Below are 18,067 nucleotides of genomic sequence, written 5' to 3'. Positions count from 1 at the left end.
CAAATATCAAAGATGAGAATAAACTCAAATGTAAAATAATTGAGTCAAATCTTAGGAAAATAAACAAATAAACAGAACCAGAATATCGAATAACAATCAAGCTGGAAAAACCTAGGAACATGAATCAACTACCATAACTAGTTTTTGCAGATTAGTTCAACTTGCCAATCAATTTAGGGTTCGTTCTAACTATTATCTGACTAATCCGTATGGCGTCCAGATTCAGTCACGTATTCTAATGGTTCATACGCTTAAGACGTTTATTTAAACCATTAGAACCCATTAAGCTAGGTAGAACTTACGGAATACCCGGTTTATGAACCAAATAAACAATTTAATAAGACAACTAAATTATTTATTCATTTATCCTACGGAGCTTGAATTAACAGGCATAGTTTATACTCAGTTAATCCCCTCAAACAGACTAATTAATGCTTAGAATTGGCCAAATTCGACACAACTAGTCTCAATTCAAAACCATAAGATAAAGCAAAATTAATTGGCAAAAGCAAAAACTTAATCTACAAAATTTTCATGGCAAAACATTCATGCTCCTAGAAAGAAGAAAATTAAATATACATCTTGAATTCAACAATAATTGCCAACATAATAGCCATTAAGCTCTTAGAATTCAAAAAGAAACCTGGGAACAAAACCAAAAGCTCCTGCCACGTACCAATCTTGGATTTGCAAGCTTCCAAATATTGCCACGCCAAATTGAAATCAAGGTTCGTCCAGAGTTTTCTTCGCCCGTTCCGCCGAAACAAATTAATCCAAGTCGAGGTTAAAATTGCTGCTGCCGAAATCGTCAGTGTTGCACCGATCGGAAGTCCTTGGTTTTGTGAAAGGAATTGATAGTTTCGGTGATTAAGGATTCATCGTAACTCCTTCAACCTGCCTCTATTTATATTGGTTTAGCGAGCCGTTTGAATATCATGAGATGCGCTCGCCATGGCCGTTGCAGATCTTCTTTCTCGCGGTGTTGTTGACCGGTCAATCTGAAAGCTTCATACGCCGCATACGGGATAACGACCCAGACGTAAAATAACTTTTTTTTTTCTCTTTTTTTTTTTACGTAAATAAACATATTTTAATAATTTAAAGCTCAGATAAAAAACAGTCTAATTTATTAATACTAAACTAACTGCAAACTACATTATATTATTAATTTATTTTTTAATTATTGGATAAGTATAAAGTAAATAAAAAAAGTGAAATAATATAGTAATAAGCAAGAAAAAATAACTATATACTAAAAATTATTAAATAAAATATAATAAATTAAAGTATACAAAATGCGCTTATCAATCATGCAGCTTCCTTATTGGCAAGTTGGAGAAATGCTAATGACATGCCAAATCAGTCTTGTCTGCATCGTCATGCAACAAAATGGAGCAAACCAGCGTGTGGTAGATTAAAATTAAATACAGATGCTGCTCTTGATGTTGGCACAAATATGATGGGGCTAGGTTGGGTTCTAAGGGACGAAGATGGCCGTTTTCTCGCGGCAAAAAATAAGCAGGTAGCGGGCTTATTTGATGTGAAGGAGGTCGAGGCTATTAGCATGCGTGAGGCGTTAAGCTGGTTGAAGGACACCGGTATGGGTAGCGTGGATGTTGAAACTGATTCTTTACTTTTATTTAACGCCTTGTCTAGTACTTCTTTTTATAATTCTTTTGGTTTGATTGTGGATGATATTAAAGAATTGGCATCCCAGATTAGTGATGTCGAATTCGGGTTTGCTAAGCGATCTGCGAATTGCGCCGCTCATAGTGTTGCTAGGGAGGCCAATTCTGAGTCAGGTTAAGGGGAGTGGTTTGACACCCCCCTGTTTTCCTTGTGGATTGTCTTGCGTTTGATTTAATGAATTAAGTTTTTCCTTTCAAAAAAGTAATATAATTAATATATACCATATTATATTATAAATTTTATGTAACCTAAGGAATAAAGTCAAAAAACAAACAAACAAAAAAAAAAAAATCAATAGTGGACCAACACAATCATCTAGTTTGGGCTGCACATAGTTATTGTGTACAGGTTGACTAGGTTCAACCCACTATTGTACATGGATTGGGATAGCCCAATTCATGAAACTAGTGAGGATTATCCTTATCCTTGTCAAGTTAAAATTATAATATATGAAAAGACAAAAATTTATTATTTTAGTGGCAAAATGCTGAATTTTATTTATTTTATCTGTTGTCTTAAATTGAGAAGTTCAGTGAGAATTTAAAGATATATTATATGGATCGGAGCAGCCAGCAGTCTACCACCACCCACCATTCCACCAACATGCACGTTGGCCACCAGAAATTATTCTTCCCAGAGTGTCCTGGGGAGGTAGGTTTGAACATAAATGTTAGGGTAGCCTTTGCTTGTCCAAATTGGGTATTTATTTTAGTATTTATTTAACACAAACAGAAGGTTGAAATAGCATAATACATTAGTTTTGCCTGCCACCTTGTCGCCACTGCTTCACATTCGTATTAAAAAAAAAACTGGTGCCCATTTATGATTTTATTGTCTCGCTACATATATTTTCTACCACCAAATAACTACTTACAATGTCATTTATGTTTTTTTTATTATTGGTGCACATTTATAATTTTACTCTCAAAATACCTTAAAAGTTTAATTCAATTCATAATACCTTTTGAAAAAAAATACATATTCACTTTTTTGTTTTTTTTTTTTTTTTTGTGGTTATAAACATGTCTCAAAATGCAAGTTATTATTAATAGAACAATAAATGTTAAATTTATGGCACCTTTTTGTCACAGTAAATGTTAAATTTAAAGAAGTCAACACATTTTTATGGCAAAATAACATTTTTGTTCCCCAATAGTGTTTGTAGCCACTAATCCCACTATTAGTCATTCAATTGTATGTAAAATAATTTTTTTTTTTTTGTTAATCCAGCCCTAATAAAATTCAGAGACGGCAAAAGTTATCGATAAATAATTAAGTGATGAAACGTGTCGACATATATAATTAAAATAAGCTTCATTTAAGATAACTACAATCAAATTGGCCAGACTAATAATTTATTTTTGACCATAATATTACAAATTCGACCTACAATAAAATTCCTATATGTAATTTTCAGGCAAATTATTGCATGGACCATGGTCCACACAGCTGTGTGGACCAAAAATAAAAAGTACATTATTTTTATCAAATAATGTACCTTCAGTACAAAAATAATGTAACATAAAATAATGTACTTACAGTACAAAAATAATGTACCTTTAGTACAAAAATAATGTACATTTTATTTTTGGTCCACAGACTATGGTTGATGCAATTTTCATTAACCGGCCTTGAGAAATTGGTAACTAGACATTGACTCCCAGAGGTAAGTACAAGAAGAGCCCAACACAAATGACAAACCTGGCCGAACAAGAAACTCCACTGAGAAATATTTATCTGTTTGGTACATCCAACCAATGCCCGTTTTCTTCGTGACTCTGTCTAAATGTAAGCAAGTACATAGGTTTTCACTAAAATACTAGAAACCCACCATCAAAGGTTAGACCAATTCTCTCTTTGTTATTCAAGATCTCAACTTTTTTCTTCTTTGTATTCTTCTCACCTGGGAGTTTTTGGCTCCGCCTTTATAAGCACAGGATTTGATTTTATGAGCTTTTTCTTGCCTATCTGCTGAGTATATCTTGATTTCTTCGTTTTCATGTATATATGGACTGTTTGCAATATGTGTTTATTGTGCAATTTTACTGTGTACATTGATTTTGACACTGTGACCAATTGATTCATTGATTCTTGAGCTGGTTCGTATGTTTATTGGCAGCTATGGAGTTGAGCAATTGAGGTAGAGATGGTTTGACTTTTTAATTTATGTTTTTGATTGTTTCTGGTAAAGCTAAGATCTTTTTGCCTTTCTAGCTGAGGGGTTTATGAGGAAATAGCAGTGGAGATTTAGTACTAGAATTCAGAAGTGGAGAGAGTTTGTAGGGTACTGGGATTGATTTTGAGGAGTGAGTTTAGGATTCAATGGGGAATACTTGTGTTGGACCGAGCATTTCGAAAAATGGAATATTTCAATCGGTTTCAGCTGCAATGTGGCGAACCCGATCACCGGATGACACTGCTTCTGTCACGAATGTCGAGAGTGTCAGAGGTGAATCACAAGGTTCTAATAAATCACCCGAATCACCAATGGCGGTCCAAAATAAGCCGCCTGAGCAGATGACAATGCCTAGGCCGGAGGCTGAGGAAAAGCAGCCGGCTAAGCCTAAGAAACCCGCGCGTATTAAGAGGGTGCCTAGTGCAGGACTTAGGACTGATTCGGTGTTACCAAAGAAAACGGGCAATTTGAAGGAGTTTTTCAGTATAGGCAAGAAATTAGGTCAAGGGCAGTTCGGGACTACGTTTCTTTGTGTGGAGAAAGCAAGCGGAAAGGAATACGCGTGCAAATCGATCGCCAAGAGGAAGCTGTTGACGGATGATGATGTAGAGGACGTTAGGCGTGAGATTCAGATAATGCACCACTTGGCTGGGCACCAGAATGTTATTTCGATAAAAGGGGCTTATGAGGATGCTGTTGCCGTTCATGTTGTTATGGAGTTTTGTGCTGGGGGCGAGCTTTTCGATAGGATTATTCAGCGGGGGCATTATACAGAAAGGAAGGCTGCTGAGCTTACGAGGACAATTGTCGGAGTTGTAGAAGCTTGTCATTCGTTGGGGGTGATGCACCGTGATCTTAAGCCCGAGAATTTTCTCTTTGTCGACAAGAAAGAGGATTCCTTACTCAAAACAATTGACTTTGGATTGTCAATATTCTTCAAACCAGGTATACCCTTTACCTAAGTTTATGAATTTCAGGTTCATTTATATACTTTGAAGTTTGGCTTAAGTGTTTTACATTAACAAAAAATGATTTCCTTTTTCAGGGGAAAAATTTACTGACGTCGTTGGCAGTCCCTACTACGTTGCACCAGAAGTTCTCCGAAAGCACTATGGTCCTGAAGCCGATGTCTGGAGTGCTGGCGTTATAGTTTACATTTTACTTAGTGGTGTCCCTCCTTTTTGGGCTGGTTAGCCTCGCTTTTTCTCTAAATTAATCACAAGTCCATCTTTTCTGTAGTCTTTTTTGTTATCAAAATACCTAGCAATCATGTCTCTCTTCCATATTATCGCAAAATATAACTCGAATTCATTTATAATTACATAGAAAATGAGCAAGGAATATTTGAGCAAGTCTTGCATGGTGATCTTGACTTCGATTCGGACCCATGGCCTAGTATTTCAGAAGGTGCAAAAGACTTGGTGAGGAGAATGCTTATACGAGACCCCAAAAAGCGTTTGACAGCACATGAAGTGCTATGTAAGTAGCTTTCTTCAAATTGTTATTAATCAGTAAATCTTGACGAGTCATAGGCAATTGGCTTGATATTGGGATAGATTTGATACACACACACACATTACATATACACGTACATATGTGATGGATACCCAGCATGGGTGCCCAGTCAGGGCCACATGCCAGGCAGTTGGGCGGCCTGTTGGGCTGTGCCAAGCTGGCAGCCGAGGCCGGGGATGTCCAAAGGAATATTCAAGGAATCTTTGCCAAATCTCAACCGATTTTCCCTTTTCAGATTTAGAAAGGAGATTTTGCAGTTTAAGAAACAAATCTAAATCTGGTTTAGGAAGGTTTCCTAATCGAAGTTTGTAAATGTTTTCCTTCCTTTTCTTTAATCAATCACCTATGTATAAAAGCCCCCTAGGGGTCACAGGGATTTGGTTTTTACTTTCTGACAATAACATGGTCTTGTGCTATTTCTTGCATTATTCACGGTAGTGTTGGCCTACCAACCGGCTACCCCGTAACCGTAAAACCAACAATATGTATACACGTACAAGTGGTTAGTACCTAGATCGAATTGGTCCAAGATTGAATCCTTTTCTTTCTCAGATTGTTTATGAGAGGTGTTTTAAATAATTTGCAGGTCATCCTTGGGTTCAAGTTGGTGGCGTGGCTCCTGACAAGCCTCTGGACTCTGCGGTTTTGAGTCGAATGAAGCAATTCTCTGCGATGAATAAGCTCAAGAAAATGACTTTAAGAGTACGTGTCTTGGCGTTCATCACATTCATATATATATATTATTAGTATAGTATAAGCGTACTTCTCTAATTTCTCTAAGCGTTACACCATTTGGCCTTTTAGGTGCGAACTTTAATCTGGAAGTTGGACTCATACAGCTAAATTGACCGACTGTATGTTCGTTTCTTGCAGGTCATTGCAGAGAGCCTATCCGAAGAAGAAATTGCTGGCTTGAAAGAAATGTTCAAGATGATAGATGCAGACAACAGCGGGCAAATCACTTTCGAGGAGCTCAAAGCTGGATTGAAAAGAGTTGGTGCCAATCTCAAGGAGTCCGAGATCTATGACCTAATGCAAGCTGTAAGTACCATCGTGTCGATTCTTGTATCTGCTGTAAAATCCATTTGACAATTGAATTTTTACATGCTACTGCAAGCTGTAAAGAAGCGTGTAAAACAAATCCTTATGGTTTTTGTTTTGTGCACTTTGATGCTATTCTCTAACCTATTACTGCAATGGAAGAACAATGCCATCCACTTAAAACGTACACTCGGTGACCCTCTGCACTTTCTGACATTTCAGGCTGATGTTGATAACAGTGGAACGATCGATTATGGCGAGTTTATAGCTGCAACGTTACATTTTAACAAAATTGAGAGAGAGGATCATCTGTTTGCCGCTTTCTCCTATTTTGACAAGGACGGAAGTGGCTTTATCACTGCAGACGAACTGCAACAAGCCTGCGAGGAATTTGGCATTGAAGATGCCCGCTTTGAAGAAATGATTAGGGAAGCTGACCAAAATAACGTAAGTCATTCAATATAATAAAAACTATATATGTGACAAAAACTGTAATGACTATGGGAAGGGGAGATTGCATAGGGGTAAGACCTGCTTACATTATAACTTTTGCTCGCTAAAACCTTAAAACACATCCTCAAGTTGTTCGAGAATCAAGATTCCCTCAATCCCTCCCTCTAGTGACGCTAATGTGCTAATCTTTGTTGTGACAAATAATAGTTATAGTATAGATACACTCAAGTAACATTTGCATGATTTCAATTTATGTTTCAGGATGGAACCATTGATTACAACGAATTCGTGGCAATGATGCAAAAAGGAAATCCAGTATTGGGTGGTCTCTCGAAAGGCCAAGAAAATAGTAGTTTCAGCATTCGATTTAGAGAGGCCCTAAGAACCTAGGCTTCCCTTGTTTGTTCTTCACTGTTTTTTTTTTGTTCTCTTTTGTATGAGAAATTTGTTGTGATAGGGTTCTTTTTATAGTGATTTGGAGAAAACAACCATCTTTTATTGCACTTTTATAGTTTTCACAATTCTCTTTTCCCTGTCTACATCTGGCTTTGTCAATTGTCATCTTGTACACTTGTATGCCACATGAGCCCAAGGAATTGTGATCATACATTCTCCTCCATGCCCCTGTCTTACATGGTAATATGTAATTGGTACACAAACACTACTCAAAAGTATGTACTAAATAAACATATAATTTGTATAAAAGTGCGTAAACTACATAATATGTACGAAAATTATGGTTCATTCACTTAGTCACTCCTTTCAGTGGTATAATAAGCAAGATATTCTTTGATTTATATTTAGAGGATCCTCAACATTTTGAAAATTTTGTTAAGTTTTTTGGCGAAATAGGAAAGATGCGTGCACCAAAAGTGTTTTTTTCTCCATCGTGGGTCTTACAAAAAAAAATAAAATTCATCATTTTACAATTTATTTTTATTCTCTCTCCCCTCATCTTTCTCCTCAAACTCACACAAATATCATAAAAAACTCACCTAAAAATATTGTTGGGGATATAACATTGTTGTAGTAGTTTGGTTATACTTTAACGTTCTACACTTCTACAATTTAAAAAAAAATCGTAATTCTAGTTAATTTGGGATTTAGGGTTCGAATTGCGAGGCAGAGACAATGATGGAAGAGAGTCCAAAAAACGCAAAGAGAGGAATTTAGAGATCAAAAAAATGTATTATGCGTAATTTTTTTTAAATACTTTTTTTTTTCTACTAAAAATAGATATTTTGTGTTAATTTTATTTTCTTTGAATAATTAAATATTGTTTAATCGAAAACTCTTTTTGATAATTGTTACATTAATTAACCTCTAATCCGAGAATTACCGTGTAGCCCCGCCCAGATGTTTAATCACAACGTTCAAAAAACGAGGGGAAGCCCTTAAACACATGTTTCCAGTAGTATTTCGCACATTTTATTTCTCTCTCTCTTAAACGCTTTCACAATTTTCAATTAATTTTCTAAAGCTAAAAAAATCAACAGTAGGTATTCGCGTAAAACCCTAATTGCTCCCCCTCCTCTCTCTTTCTCTTTCCCCCCCAATTAGTATTCGGTGCCGCGTTAGCTGTCTCTCTCTCTCTATATCTACCACCTCCAATAATGGCGACGGCTGGCGAAGACACGACGGCGAACGCGCCATCGGCGGCGTACGAGGGCGGAGGAGCGGGAGGGAAGTTTCGGAAGAGGCCGTTTCGGAGGGCGCAGGCCACGCCTTACGATCGCCCTCCCACCACCGCCCTCCGAAACCCTAGTTGGCTCTCCAAGCTCGTCGTCGACCCTGCCTCCAAGCTTATTAATGCCGGCGCTCGACGATTATTCGCTTCATTCTCCCGCAAGACCCTACCTCCTCCTCCTCCTCCTCCTTCTCATCCTCCACTGCCTGCTATCCCTGCTCCACCACCTTCAGGTTTTTTATTCCCGTTGTTGTCTGTTTATGTTTTCACACCCATTCCTCTCTGTATATATGCATGTGTCACTGTATGAGTGGGGGACCTGTTTGTTGTTTGTTCTTTGCTGATTGTTTGGGAAAAGGAGCTGTCTTCATTGGCTTTTTTCCTCCCTGTTATACTGTAAATGCCAATATGTGTATAATTGAGCGCAAAGGGTTGCAATTGAGTTCAGGAGTTCTTTATTGTTTTTGCTATGTGTTCAGTTGGCATGGATTCAGTTAAAATGTCTTTTCTTTTATGGTTAAGGTATCTGGAGTTACCATTTTGATTTGAGGATGACCTTAATTTCATGGTTGACTGGATATGACATGAAGTTGGTGCTTCAATGAGCAACTTTATCTATATTTCTTTTCTTTGTCTTCCTTTCTCCATGGTTTATCAATCTAAGTGGTTTGGAAAAGGGTTAGATTTGAAGTCTTATTTGAAAAACATGATTTATGCTGAATGCAATATGTTCATTGATTGAGGTTATACCATATCAACATTTTTATAGAAAAAATATAAATTTTATGTGGAATTATGTGTGTTTTTATTTTGCTATAACATTTTCCAGCTGTTAGAAAATTGTTTCTTGTTTCTTTTCCCTTAGTTCACTGCTTCTCTTCTATTTGTCTTATCACTTAATAACATTTCGGAGGGGTAGAAAATTGTTTTCCATAATTCCATTCTTGCTTCCCTCCTTTGACAGCCACTGCCTTTTTGTTTCCAATTGGATGGCCTATCTGTGAAGTGTGAGTGCATAGTTTTTCAATCCCCTTCCACCTAGTTTTAGTCAATTAGTTAGTGCAAATAAATGAAAATATGCCTTTCATTCTAGTGTTATATGTAAATTGGATTTCTTGGGGGTTAGTGTTAGATGTCAAAGGTGAAAGTCCTGGTGCTTTATAATTGGTGAGTACAGGGAACATCCATGAGTTTTTTCCTTTTCAATATAAAAACAGTTAGAAATGAGTTACATTCAGAAATGAATCAGCATTTGGTGAAGTTAAAAAACAGATGGTAGTAACTCAAATATCCAAATCCATGGCTCTCTGGTCTTTTATTATTTATATGAAGTGATTCTTCATCAATTTATAACTAGGATGGAATGCTAGTATTGTACAATAATGGCTTTTCAGATTATAGCCATGTATGGTCTGTCTGCTTGGTAAATTCACTTTTGCTTATTCGGTGTTTTCATGTTTTTAATGTTATGATGGTAATTTTGTAGTAGTGTTGTGGTTCACTCTGTCATTGCTAAGTTTCCTAATAAATTCAGATTCTGAATTTTCTTTCAGAATAGTTATCTTGGCATAGAAGTGACTTTTTTCCCAGCATCTAGAAACCTTCCTTAAATTTTAAGATCTCTCTCTCTCTCTCTCTCTCTTTATTTTTTGTTTTGTTTTGTTTTGAGAGCAGTATTTTCCTTGAAATTTAAGTTGACATTGTTAATTAAGTCCTGATTAAATGAAAACATTGTTGATCATATGTGTTTGGTGTGATGGACAACTGTTTGGATGGTTTTGTGTACTTTTCTAGATGCTAGGAATTGCGACTGCTCTTAGTTGTGAGATGCTGTTATTATCTTTCCTCCAGTGGATGTCTACTGTTTTCATTTGTGTCATTTTCCATTATGTTTATAGTTGGGCCTGATATGTGTTTTGATGTGAACAGAGACAACACAAGATCCAAAGGATGTGCATAACGCATCAGGTCCAAATGTGAGTGTCATTGCATATAACTTGTCTTTTAAAGCATAATGATTGTGGGTCTTTTGTTTTGTTTTAATTTTAAATTTTATTGTATCATGTGAAATTTTATGGAATCATAAGCTCTCTCCACTTTACCTGCTTCTTGCTGTTACTTATTTGTCTCTGAAAATTCTGTTGGTCTTCTTTTTGTGGGTTGTATATTTTACTATTATATACAGAGTTGTAATTCGTAGCGCTTGGTTGATTGTTTCTTTTTATGCATCATTGGGGAAAAAGTAATTCCCTTATTTACAAAAAATTATATTACTTGCTTTACTAGTTTTTATTATTACTCTTCTTCAACTTTGAAGCTAGTAATGAAATGAATGAGCACTAGTTATCTTTGGCATAAAGTACAATAACATGGTTATTCAAGATTTCTGTAATTTAGTAGTATTGTGCAATTTGTCTTGGTCTATTGGAGTATTAGCAACTGAGCATTAGTTTCTAATTCTTTCTAATAAACTTGTCCATTATTTTATGGTAACTACAAACTCTATGTTGCCTATATCATGCTATTTAAAATGTTACAAAATCTGTATCATGCTATTTGGCAGTCTATTGTCCTAGAGCAGTATAGTGGTCTTATTAGATAATTTTATCTCTCAATGTGCTCTGATCATGAAAGTTGATATATTTTCTGTTTTATATTTTTCGGTGGATGAAGAATCATGATGGAGATTTTGAACCAGATGTACACAAACATGGGGATACTGCTTATAATCCTGAGGGCAGTGCTTTCTCTGAGCTTGAACAATTGTTGAAAAAGAAAACTTTCACCAGGTGAACTGTTTTCTACTCTTCTGTACTTCTATGGGTTTATGCTTTGGAATGTGAGTTTCATGCAAATTGTTCCCAACCGATTTAGCTACATTCCTTAGCATGAGTTTCTTAGCTATGTGTCTCATCCACATTTTATGTTGCAGTAGACTCATGAACAAGGTTATTAAGGCGACGCCTAATGAGCTCGCCTCGCCTAAAATGGGCGAGGTGAGCTTGTTCGTCACCTAGGTGTCCAGGTGATGTTTGGGACGTGTAACCCGGCTTCTACTCGGGTTTCCAAAAAATAAAAATAAAAATTAAGGGATTATAAGCCTTCCAAGCTCGCATCTGCCTTCACATCTTACTGTTTTCTGATTTTCTGTCTTTCTGAGGAGATATCGTTCCTCGTTTCAATTCTCCCCTCCATCTCTCAATATTCTTGATGGGGCTTGCCTCATAATTGGCTTCATAAGGTCTTTTAGGAAATTATAGAAATTGTTCTTCTGATTGTTTTATTTCACTAATAAAAAACATTGTTCTAATTATTTTCTGTGATTTTGGCATGTTTCTATTTGATCTCAGCATATATGTGCTCACTAATAATAGGAAACACTACCTTTGCAGATATGAAATTGATCAGCTGACAGAACTATTGCATTCAAAGGCAGTAGATTCCCCTCTCGAGGATGCTGGTAAAAGAATTGAAGTTTCTAGACTAGCTTCAGCAGATATTTCAAGAGGCATATCGGATGATAATAATACTGAGAAGGGAGCATCTCATGGAGTTACTTCAACTGCTATCATCAGTTCAAAAGTGAGTTCTTGAGCAATTAGTTCTTTGTATAATTAATGCACTCTTATGAGCCATTGAGTTGTGTGGTTATGTGACTTCTATATGATAAATTTTATCAGATATGTGAGGATGATGTTGCAACTCCTGCTGAGCTTGCGAAGACTTATATGGGAAGCAGGCAGTCTAAGGTCTCACCATCAGTTCAGAGTTTTCGCAATCAAACTGTAAGAGAAGTTGTGCCATTTGTTTCACAATCACCAATTGCGTCATTGGCAAGAAGGCCTGGTATTTTTGGGGTTACTGAAAATGGTTTTACTACACCAAAATCTCGTGGTAGATCTGCAGTATACAACATGGCTCGTACACCATATTCCAGAGTTCGCCCAACTGATTTTCAGAAGGTTAGGCATTTTTATTTTGTGCTGGAAATTGTTCTCGTACCTTAGACTTGGCATTTACTGTATCTTTCTCACCTTGCAGGGTGGCAGCTCCACTAGTTACCTTTATGCTGGGGCTTCATCATCTCATTCTAAGTTGGAGCCTGATGAAGTGTTCGGATCTAAACAAGTGGTAATGGACGTAATTTGTGAGGATTATTTATTCTATGCTTTACTATGTATTTTGTTACTGACTTATTTTAATACTATTTTTATCTCTTTATTTTCAGTCCCTGAAACGTACAAGCTCTGTATTAGATGATGATCTTGGATCCATTGGGCCCATCAGGAGGATTAAGCAGAAATCTAATCTTTTATATAATAATGGTGCTTATCTTCCAACCCGAAGAGTTGGAGTTGTTTCTGCTGCTTCTAAACACCAGCTATTTCAGACACAGGAAAAATCCAAAACTCTAGAAAAGAGTCATGACGGTGCAACTCCTAGTACAAGCCGTTTCCTTGTACCTACTAAGTCCAGTGAGACAGCTGCAAAAATATTGGAGCATATTGATAAGCTTTCTCCAAAGGAAAAGCCATCTGAATCGAAGCGTTTTGCCATTAAAGATAAATCACCAACTAAATTAACAACAAATATGCTTCATGGACAAGCTCTTAGAAGCCTGGAGCATTTGGATTCTTCAAGGTTGCTTCAGAGTGCCTCAAATGCTTATGAGCCTGATACTCGTGCCAATGCTACTTTACCTGATGCTAGTGATTCTAAATTGCCGAAACATGGCAGTGTATTAGAAAACAGGCCAATGAATTTTGTTGACACTGTAAACCATGTAGCCAACAGGGAGGTGACATTTTCTGAAAGAGATGCCCCAGCCTCTGCAGATTCCATTCATCCAAAGTTTGCAGCTCTACCTCCTGAAAAGAAATGTGCTTTTAAAATGAGCGCACCTGAGGTTGGTGTTGCGTTTGATTCATAAATAGAACTAAATTACCCAAATCTTTATTTTTCAGGCAGCATTTAGTTTTTGAGTAAAAGATGCTCTATTTCCTCTGATGAGTTCTAATATCATCTGTGACTGTACAGGATTATCTTGAGCTGGATGAGGATATAGGATCGAATGTCCCTGCATCTAAATCCTTGTCTGAAGGGAATGGAAAGCAGGAGATGCCTCTTGTTAATAGCAAGTTTGTCTCCAGTGAAGAACTATCTAAAAACAAAGGTTTAGTTTTTCCAGAAATCAATACACCATCTGGGTTTTTGAGCAAAAGGACTGATGAGCAGACTCCCAATGGTGTTAATACTAGTGTAAAATATACTGGTTTCTCTACCAATGAGGACCTCCAGGCTGGCAAGTTGAATAATACATATGGTACTGAGATCAAAGGATCCAGTTTGGCTTTGACTGGATCAAAACTGGATAGCTTGAGCAGGTGATTCTCATTATTCTGAATGTTGATATTTTGTTAAATTTCTTATCTTTTCATTTTGTGTTAATAATATGATTGTCTTGCTAAATGTCATTTCTTGTTCTCTCATGCATTGATCTGTTGTTTCTGATGCTTAGGTTAATGTTTATTGTGCTGCATGATTTTCATTGGTTTCTGATTGCCTCTTGGTTTGGAACACAGATACCTTTAAATTATTTAAGCCAGCTATTCTACTCATCAAATCCCTTTGGCAGTTTATCGATACTATTAATTTTTATTTGGAGTTTGAATTATTTTGGTGCTGATAATTGAATTGATTTTCTGAACTTTGTCACTTGTCTAGTGAAAGCAAGGGATCTCACACACACACACACACACACATATATATATACACTTATTTTAATAATAGAGAATAATAATTTTTTTCCTCTTATTGGGTGATGAGCAACTAGAAGAATTACCCTTGTTATTAACATATGCACGCAACTTCAGGTTTCCTGGTGTTTGATATAAAAAAAATCCTAATTTTCTTGTTTGAACCTTTTACCATCACAGATTTACCATTTACCCTTCTTTTGCTGACTGTTCTTTCTTATTGAGGTCACTCTATCATATGATTAGTATTTAGTGTTTGAGGTTAGTTATAGGGGATGGGAAGTTGTCAAATGCAATTGAAGCGAGTCAGTGACACAAATCGTAATAAACACAAAATAATTCCTCTTTGATATTTAATGGACTTTTTAACTTTTTGAAGTATTATTTTTAATGCTTATTTTTAAATTTGATAAAAAGTGATGATACCACCATATCACTAATGGCCTTGGAAATATAGATTTATTTACATATTGACCTGAATAGAACTTTTTCCCCATGCTCAAATCCTAGTTTTGATGATGGGAATATATCTCCACTTTCCAGTGACATAAATAAATTGTAGCCCTGAAGGACATAGATTGCAAAACATGATAATTGACTCTCTTCAAGTATTTTTATGTTCAACAAATGTTACTGAAGTGTTGAGTGTGCTACTGGGTGTTTGCTTCTAAAGAAATCACAGAAGAGATTAACATACATACAATTCTCGTTTTACTAATCAGTTTTTTGGCAAATAAAGTTCTGGCTTACTAGTCATCAATCACTGTTTAATCTACTAGGAAAATATTGTTTTTATCTTCTATAAGAGTTATTGCCATACTTTTGAAAATTCAACTTGTCAAAGTATAGGACAGAATCCTCAGTTTTGTTTTCCCTGATATTTTCTTGAAAATTAAACTGGTAATGTATCTAAAAGTTGACTACTTTTTTGCAGCCCAACCAACCTTGCTTCTGGTCCAACTGATACTTGGCCACGACTTCCTATGGATGATAATTCACTCAAGGCCGGTATTAATGGTAAATTAGAAGCTCCCTCAGTGGCATCAACTTCAACAACTACAACTTCCTTATTTGCTGTTCCCTCCAGCAACTTAAGTAATGGAAACTTTTCTCCAAATCCTGTCTTGTCATCATCCTCTGTTTTAGCTGCAAGTAATTCTGAAAGCCATACCGACGCTTTAAGTGTGGCTGCTCCTTCCATTAGTGCTGCAACCACCAATGTCCCGGTGACATCTTCAGTTATCAAGCCTGGAACTTCTATATTTTCTTCAACTACCAATTCAACATCAGCAACTTTTTCCAACTCAGAAACTTCAGCTTTGAATGTTAAATCAGAGAAATTAGAGAATGGCACTAGTCTTGGAAATCTAAAAAGTTCAAGTTTTGCAGGCACATCATCTGCAGGCACAAATACCATTTTTGGGCTCAATTCTTCAGTAATGGCAACATCTACTGCCACCCAGCCTCAGGGTTCTCTTTTTAGCACAGGAGGTGGTTCTACTGTTAGTGCAAATCCCCTTCTGCCACAATCTAGCAATACCACTAGCCCACAGACAATATCCTCTTTGTTTGGTTCATCCACATCATCTCCAGTGTTAGGAACTTCTGGGGTTACATCATTTAGCTCATTGAGTGCAACTGCTCCTGCTAGTAAACCTTTACCAGCTTCTGTGTCTTCTACAGAGAGCAATCAGGTTGGTTCCACCTCTTCCGGCATATTTTCATTTGGTGCTACTTCAGCTTTGCCTAGTAATGGGGTTACCACTGTTACACCTAGCTTTGGTGCGAGTCCTGTAGCTCCTGCTCCTGAAACCAAAGTACTTAGCCCTTCTACTGGCAGCACTCCTGCTTTATTCAGTTTTGGTAACAGTTCTACCTCCTCTTCCACTAATGCTAGTCCTGCAATATCTAGTTTTGGTAGCAGTTCTGCTGCTTCCACTTCCACTAGTTCCACTCCTGCGTTCAGTTTTAGTGGCAGTTCTTCTGCACCATCTTCCAGCAGCACCACTCCTGGGGTGTTGAGCTTGGGTGGCAGTTCTGTAGCTTCCTCTTCCAGCAGCATCACTCCTGGGGTGTTCAGTTTCGGTGGCAGTTCTGTGGCTTCCACTTCTGGCAGCACCACTCCTGCAGTGTTCAGTTATGGTGGCAGTTCTGCGGGCTCCTCTTCCAGCAGCACCACACCTTCAGTGTTCGGTTTCGGTGGCAGTTCAGTGTCATCCTCTTCCAGCAGCAGCACTCCTGTGGTGTTCGGTTTTGGTGGCAATTCTGCGCCTTCCTCTTCTGGCAGCACCACTCCTTCAGTGTTCAGTTTTGGTGGCAGTTCTGCACCTTCCTCTTCTGGCAGCACCACTCCTCCGGTGTTCAGTTTTGGTGGCAATCCTGCTTCCTCTTCCAGCAGTGGTGTATTCAGTTTTGGTGGCAGTTCTGCTGCTTCCTCTGCCACTGCCGTAAGCAATACAGCTCCTGGAACATTTAATTTTGGTGCCAGTTCGGCCTCTTCACAAGCTAGCCAAGGTGGTGCTGTTGCTGGTATTTTTGGTTCAAGTCAGCAACCCTCATCTGGTGCCTTTGGTTCTTCCCCATCATCTATTGGCTTCACCTTTGGAGCTTCCTCATCTTCATTTTCTACTTCTAATACTGCTCCAATGCCTTTTGGATCATCTCCCGGTGCCTCAAGTAGCCCCGTTTTTGGATTTGGAACAATGTCTTCAACTTCTTCCCAGCCCATATTTGGAAACACTACTCCCTCTTTCACAGCTTCCCCTGGGAACAATGAACAGATGACCATGGAGGACAGCATGGCTGAGGATCCGGTGCAGCAATCATCTTCACCGGCAGTTTCTGTATTTGGTCAACCTTCTAACTCTCCTGCACCCAACAGTTCCTTTGTGTTTGGCTCTCCTAATCCATTCCAATTTAGCGGGCAACAGAATCAAGCTGCTCCACAAAACCCATCTCCCTTTCAGGCATCCGGGAGTTTGGAGTTCAACGGTGGTGGAGGGAGCTTCTCGTTGGGCAGCAATGGCCCTGACAAATCAGGTCGAAAAATTGTGAAAGTTAATAGGAACAAGAACAGAAGGAAGTGAAAAATAAACCTTTTGGTGTGACTACAATCACTGTTGTCTGGTCTTTTCTTGTTCATTGAGTCGCTGCAGAAGGTTGCAGGCAGGTCGGGTCCGGTCCCCTTGAGCCATTATTGCAAAAATGAAGAATGAGGTTTGCTGTGTAACTTGTTATTTTGGTTTTGTTTTCTAGCAGAAGCAGCTTTTATCTAGTCATAGAATGTAACAATTTTGCAATATTTGCATGTAGTGAACAGAAGAATGGTGTTGTATGAGTTGGGTGTAATACATTACATTTCAATTATGCTGCTACTTGAGATTGTAGTATTCCAGTCTTTGGTATATCATTACATGTAAACATAATAATAAGAAATGGTTATGTTCTTTACTATCTTGTCTTGCTTTAGCAGAAATAATTCTTATAGAGAACATTACCATGTTATTCAGACACAATGAACACTATTAACTAAACAACGATTTACCTTATATCCATCATCAATGAACTTGTTCCACATTATAATTTGTCTACTTTAATCTTGTCGATAGGTAGATATGCTAACGCAAATTTGCCGTCACCTCAAGTCACTTCACTTTTGTTTAATACTTTTATTTGGTTGAGCAAAATATTAAAAGAATTGTACTAGACTAGACAACCATCCATTTTTTTTATCGCATTTTCTTTACCATC

The 18,067-nt window shown here is 37.4% G+C and overlaps 2 protein-coding genes across 5 annotated transcripts; both read left to right on the top strand.

The window, feature by feature from the left end:
* Positions 1 to 3,376: 3,376 nt before the first annotated feature.
* Positions 3,377 to 7,493, top strand: LOC116012615 (calcium-dependent protein kinase 1-like). 3 transcript variants are annotated; one of them, XM_031252199.1, is made up of 9 exons: positions 3,377 to 3,528; positions 3,809 to 3,829; positions 3,904 to 4,810; positions 4,911 to 5,054; positions 5,192 to 5,344; positions 5,967 to 6,082; positions 6,254 to 6,421; positions 6,644 to 6,868; positions 7,136 to 7,493. In XM_031252199.1, the coding sequence occupies exons 3-9, from the start codon at positions 4,012 to 4,014 to the stop codon at positions 7,262 to 7,264; spliced, it is 1,734 nt and encodes a 577-aa protein (XP_031108059.1). In that variant the 5' UTR covers positions 3,377 to 3,528; positions 3,809 to 3,829; positions 3,904 to 4,011; the 3' UTR covers positions 7,265 to 7,493. The 3 variants fall into 3 exon arrangements, with proteins under 3 accessions (XP_031108059.1, XP_031108058.1, XP_031108060.1); XM_031252198.1 differs by having other exon boundaries at positions 3,809 to 4,810; XM_031252200.1 differs by having other exon boundaries at positions 3,377 to 3,829.
* Positions 7,494 to 8,369: 876 nt separating this feature from the next.
* Positions 8,370 to 17,770, top strand: LOC116012614 (nuclear pore complex protein NUP1). Of its 2 annotated transcripts, XM_031252197.1 has the most exons (10): positions 8,370 to 8,794; positions 10,491 to 10,537; positions 11,235 to 11,350; positions 11,954 to 12,143; positions 12,242 to 12,523; positions 12,603 to 12,692; positions 12,790 to 13,467; positions 13,599 to 13,945; positions 15,252 to 16,466; positions 16,524 to 17,770. In XM_031252197.1, the coding sequence occupies exons 1-10, from the start codon at positions 8,488 to 8,490 to the stop codon at positions 17,401 to 17,403; spliced, it is 4,152 nt and encodes a 1,383-aa protein (XP_031108057.1). In that variant the 5' UTR covers positions 8,370 to 8,487; the 3' UTR covers positions 17,404 to 17,770. The 2 variants fall into 2 exon arrangements, with proteins under 2 accessions (XP_031108057.1, XP_031108056.1); XM_031252196.1 differs by having other exon boundaries at positions 15,252 to 17,770.
* Positions 17,771 to 18,067: the final 297 nt, after the last annotated feature.

The sequence above is a fragment of the Ipomoea triloba genome, chromosome 3, assembly GCF_003576645.1.
Source record: "Ipomoea triloba cultivar NCNSP0323 chromosome 3, ASM357664v1".
Taxonomy (NCBI): domain Eukaryota; kingdom Viridiplantae; phylum Streptophyta; class Magnoliopsida; order Solanales; family Convolvulaceae; genus Ipomoea; species Ipomoea triloba.
The sequence above is the reverse complement of the archived record's forward strand: the minus strand, read 5'-3'. Positions and strand labels throughout refer to the sequence as shown.

What these genes read in the sequence shown, in the direction of transcription:
- LOC116012615 (XM_031252199.1), top strand. Translation starts at nt 4,012, where the DNA reads ATGGGGAATACTTGTGTTGGACCGAGCATTTCGAAAAATGGAATATTT. An exon ending in GACAGCACATGAAGTGCTAT is followed by an intron (nt 5,345 to 5,966) that starts GTAAGTAGCTTT and finishes AATAATTTGCAG; the next exon opens with GTCATCCTTGGGTTCAAGTT. An exon ending in TCTATGACCTAATGCAAGCT is followed by an intron (nt 6,422 to 6,643) that starts GTAAGTACCATC and finishes CTGACATTTCAG; the next exon opens with GCTGATGTTGATAACAGTGG.
- LOC116012614 (XM_031252196.1), top strand. Translation starts at nt 8,488, where the DNA reads ATGGCGACGGCTGGCGAAGACACGACGGCGAACGCGCCATCGGCGGCG. An exon ending in AAAAAGAAAACTTTCACCAG is followed by an intron (nt 11,351 to 11,953) that starts GTGAACTGTTTT and finishes CTACCTTTGCAG; the next exon opens with ATATGAAATTGATCAGCTGA. An exon ending in AAACTGGATAGCTTGAGCAG is followed by an intron (nt 13,946 to 15,251) that starts GTGATTCTCATT and finishes ACTTTTTTGCAG; the next exon opens with CCCAACCAACCTTGCTTCTG.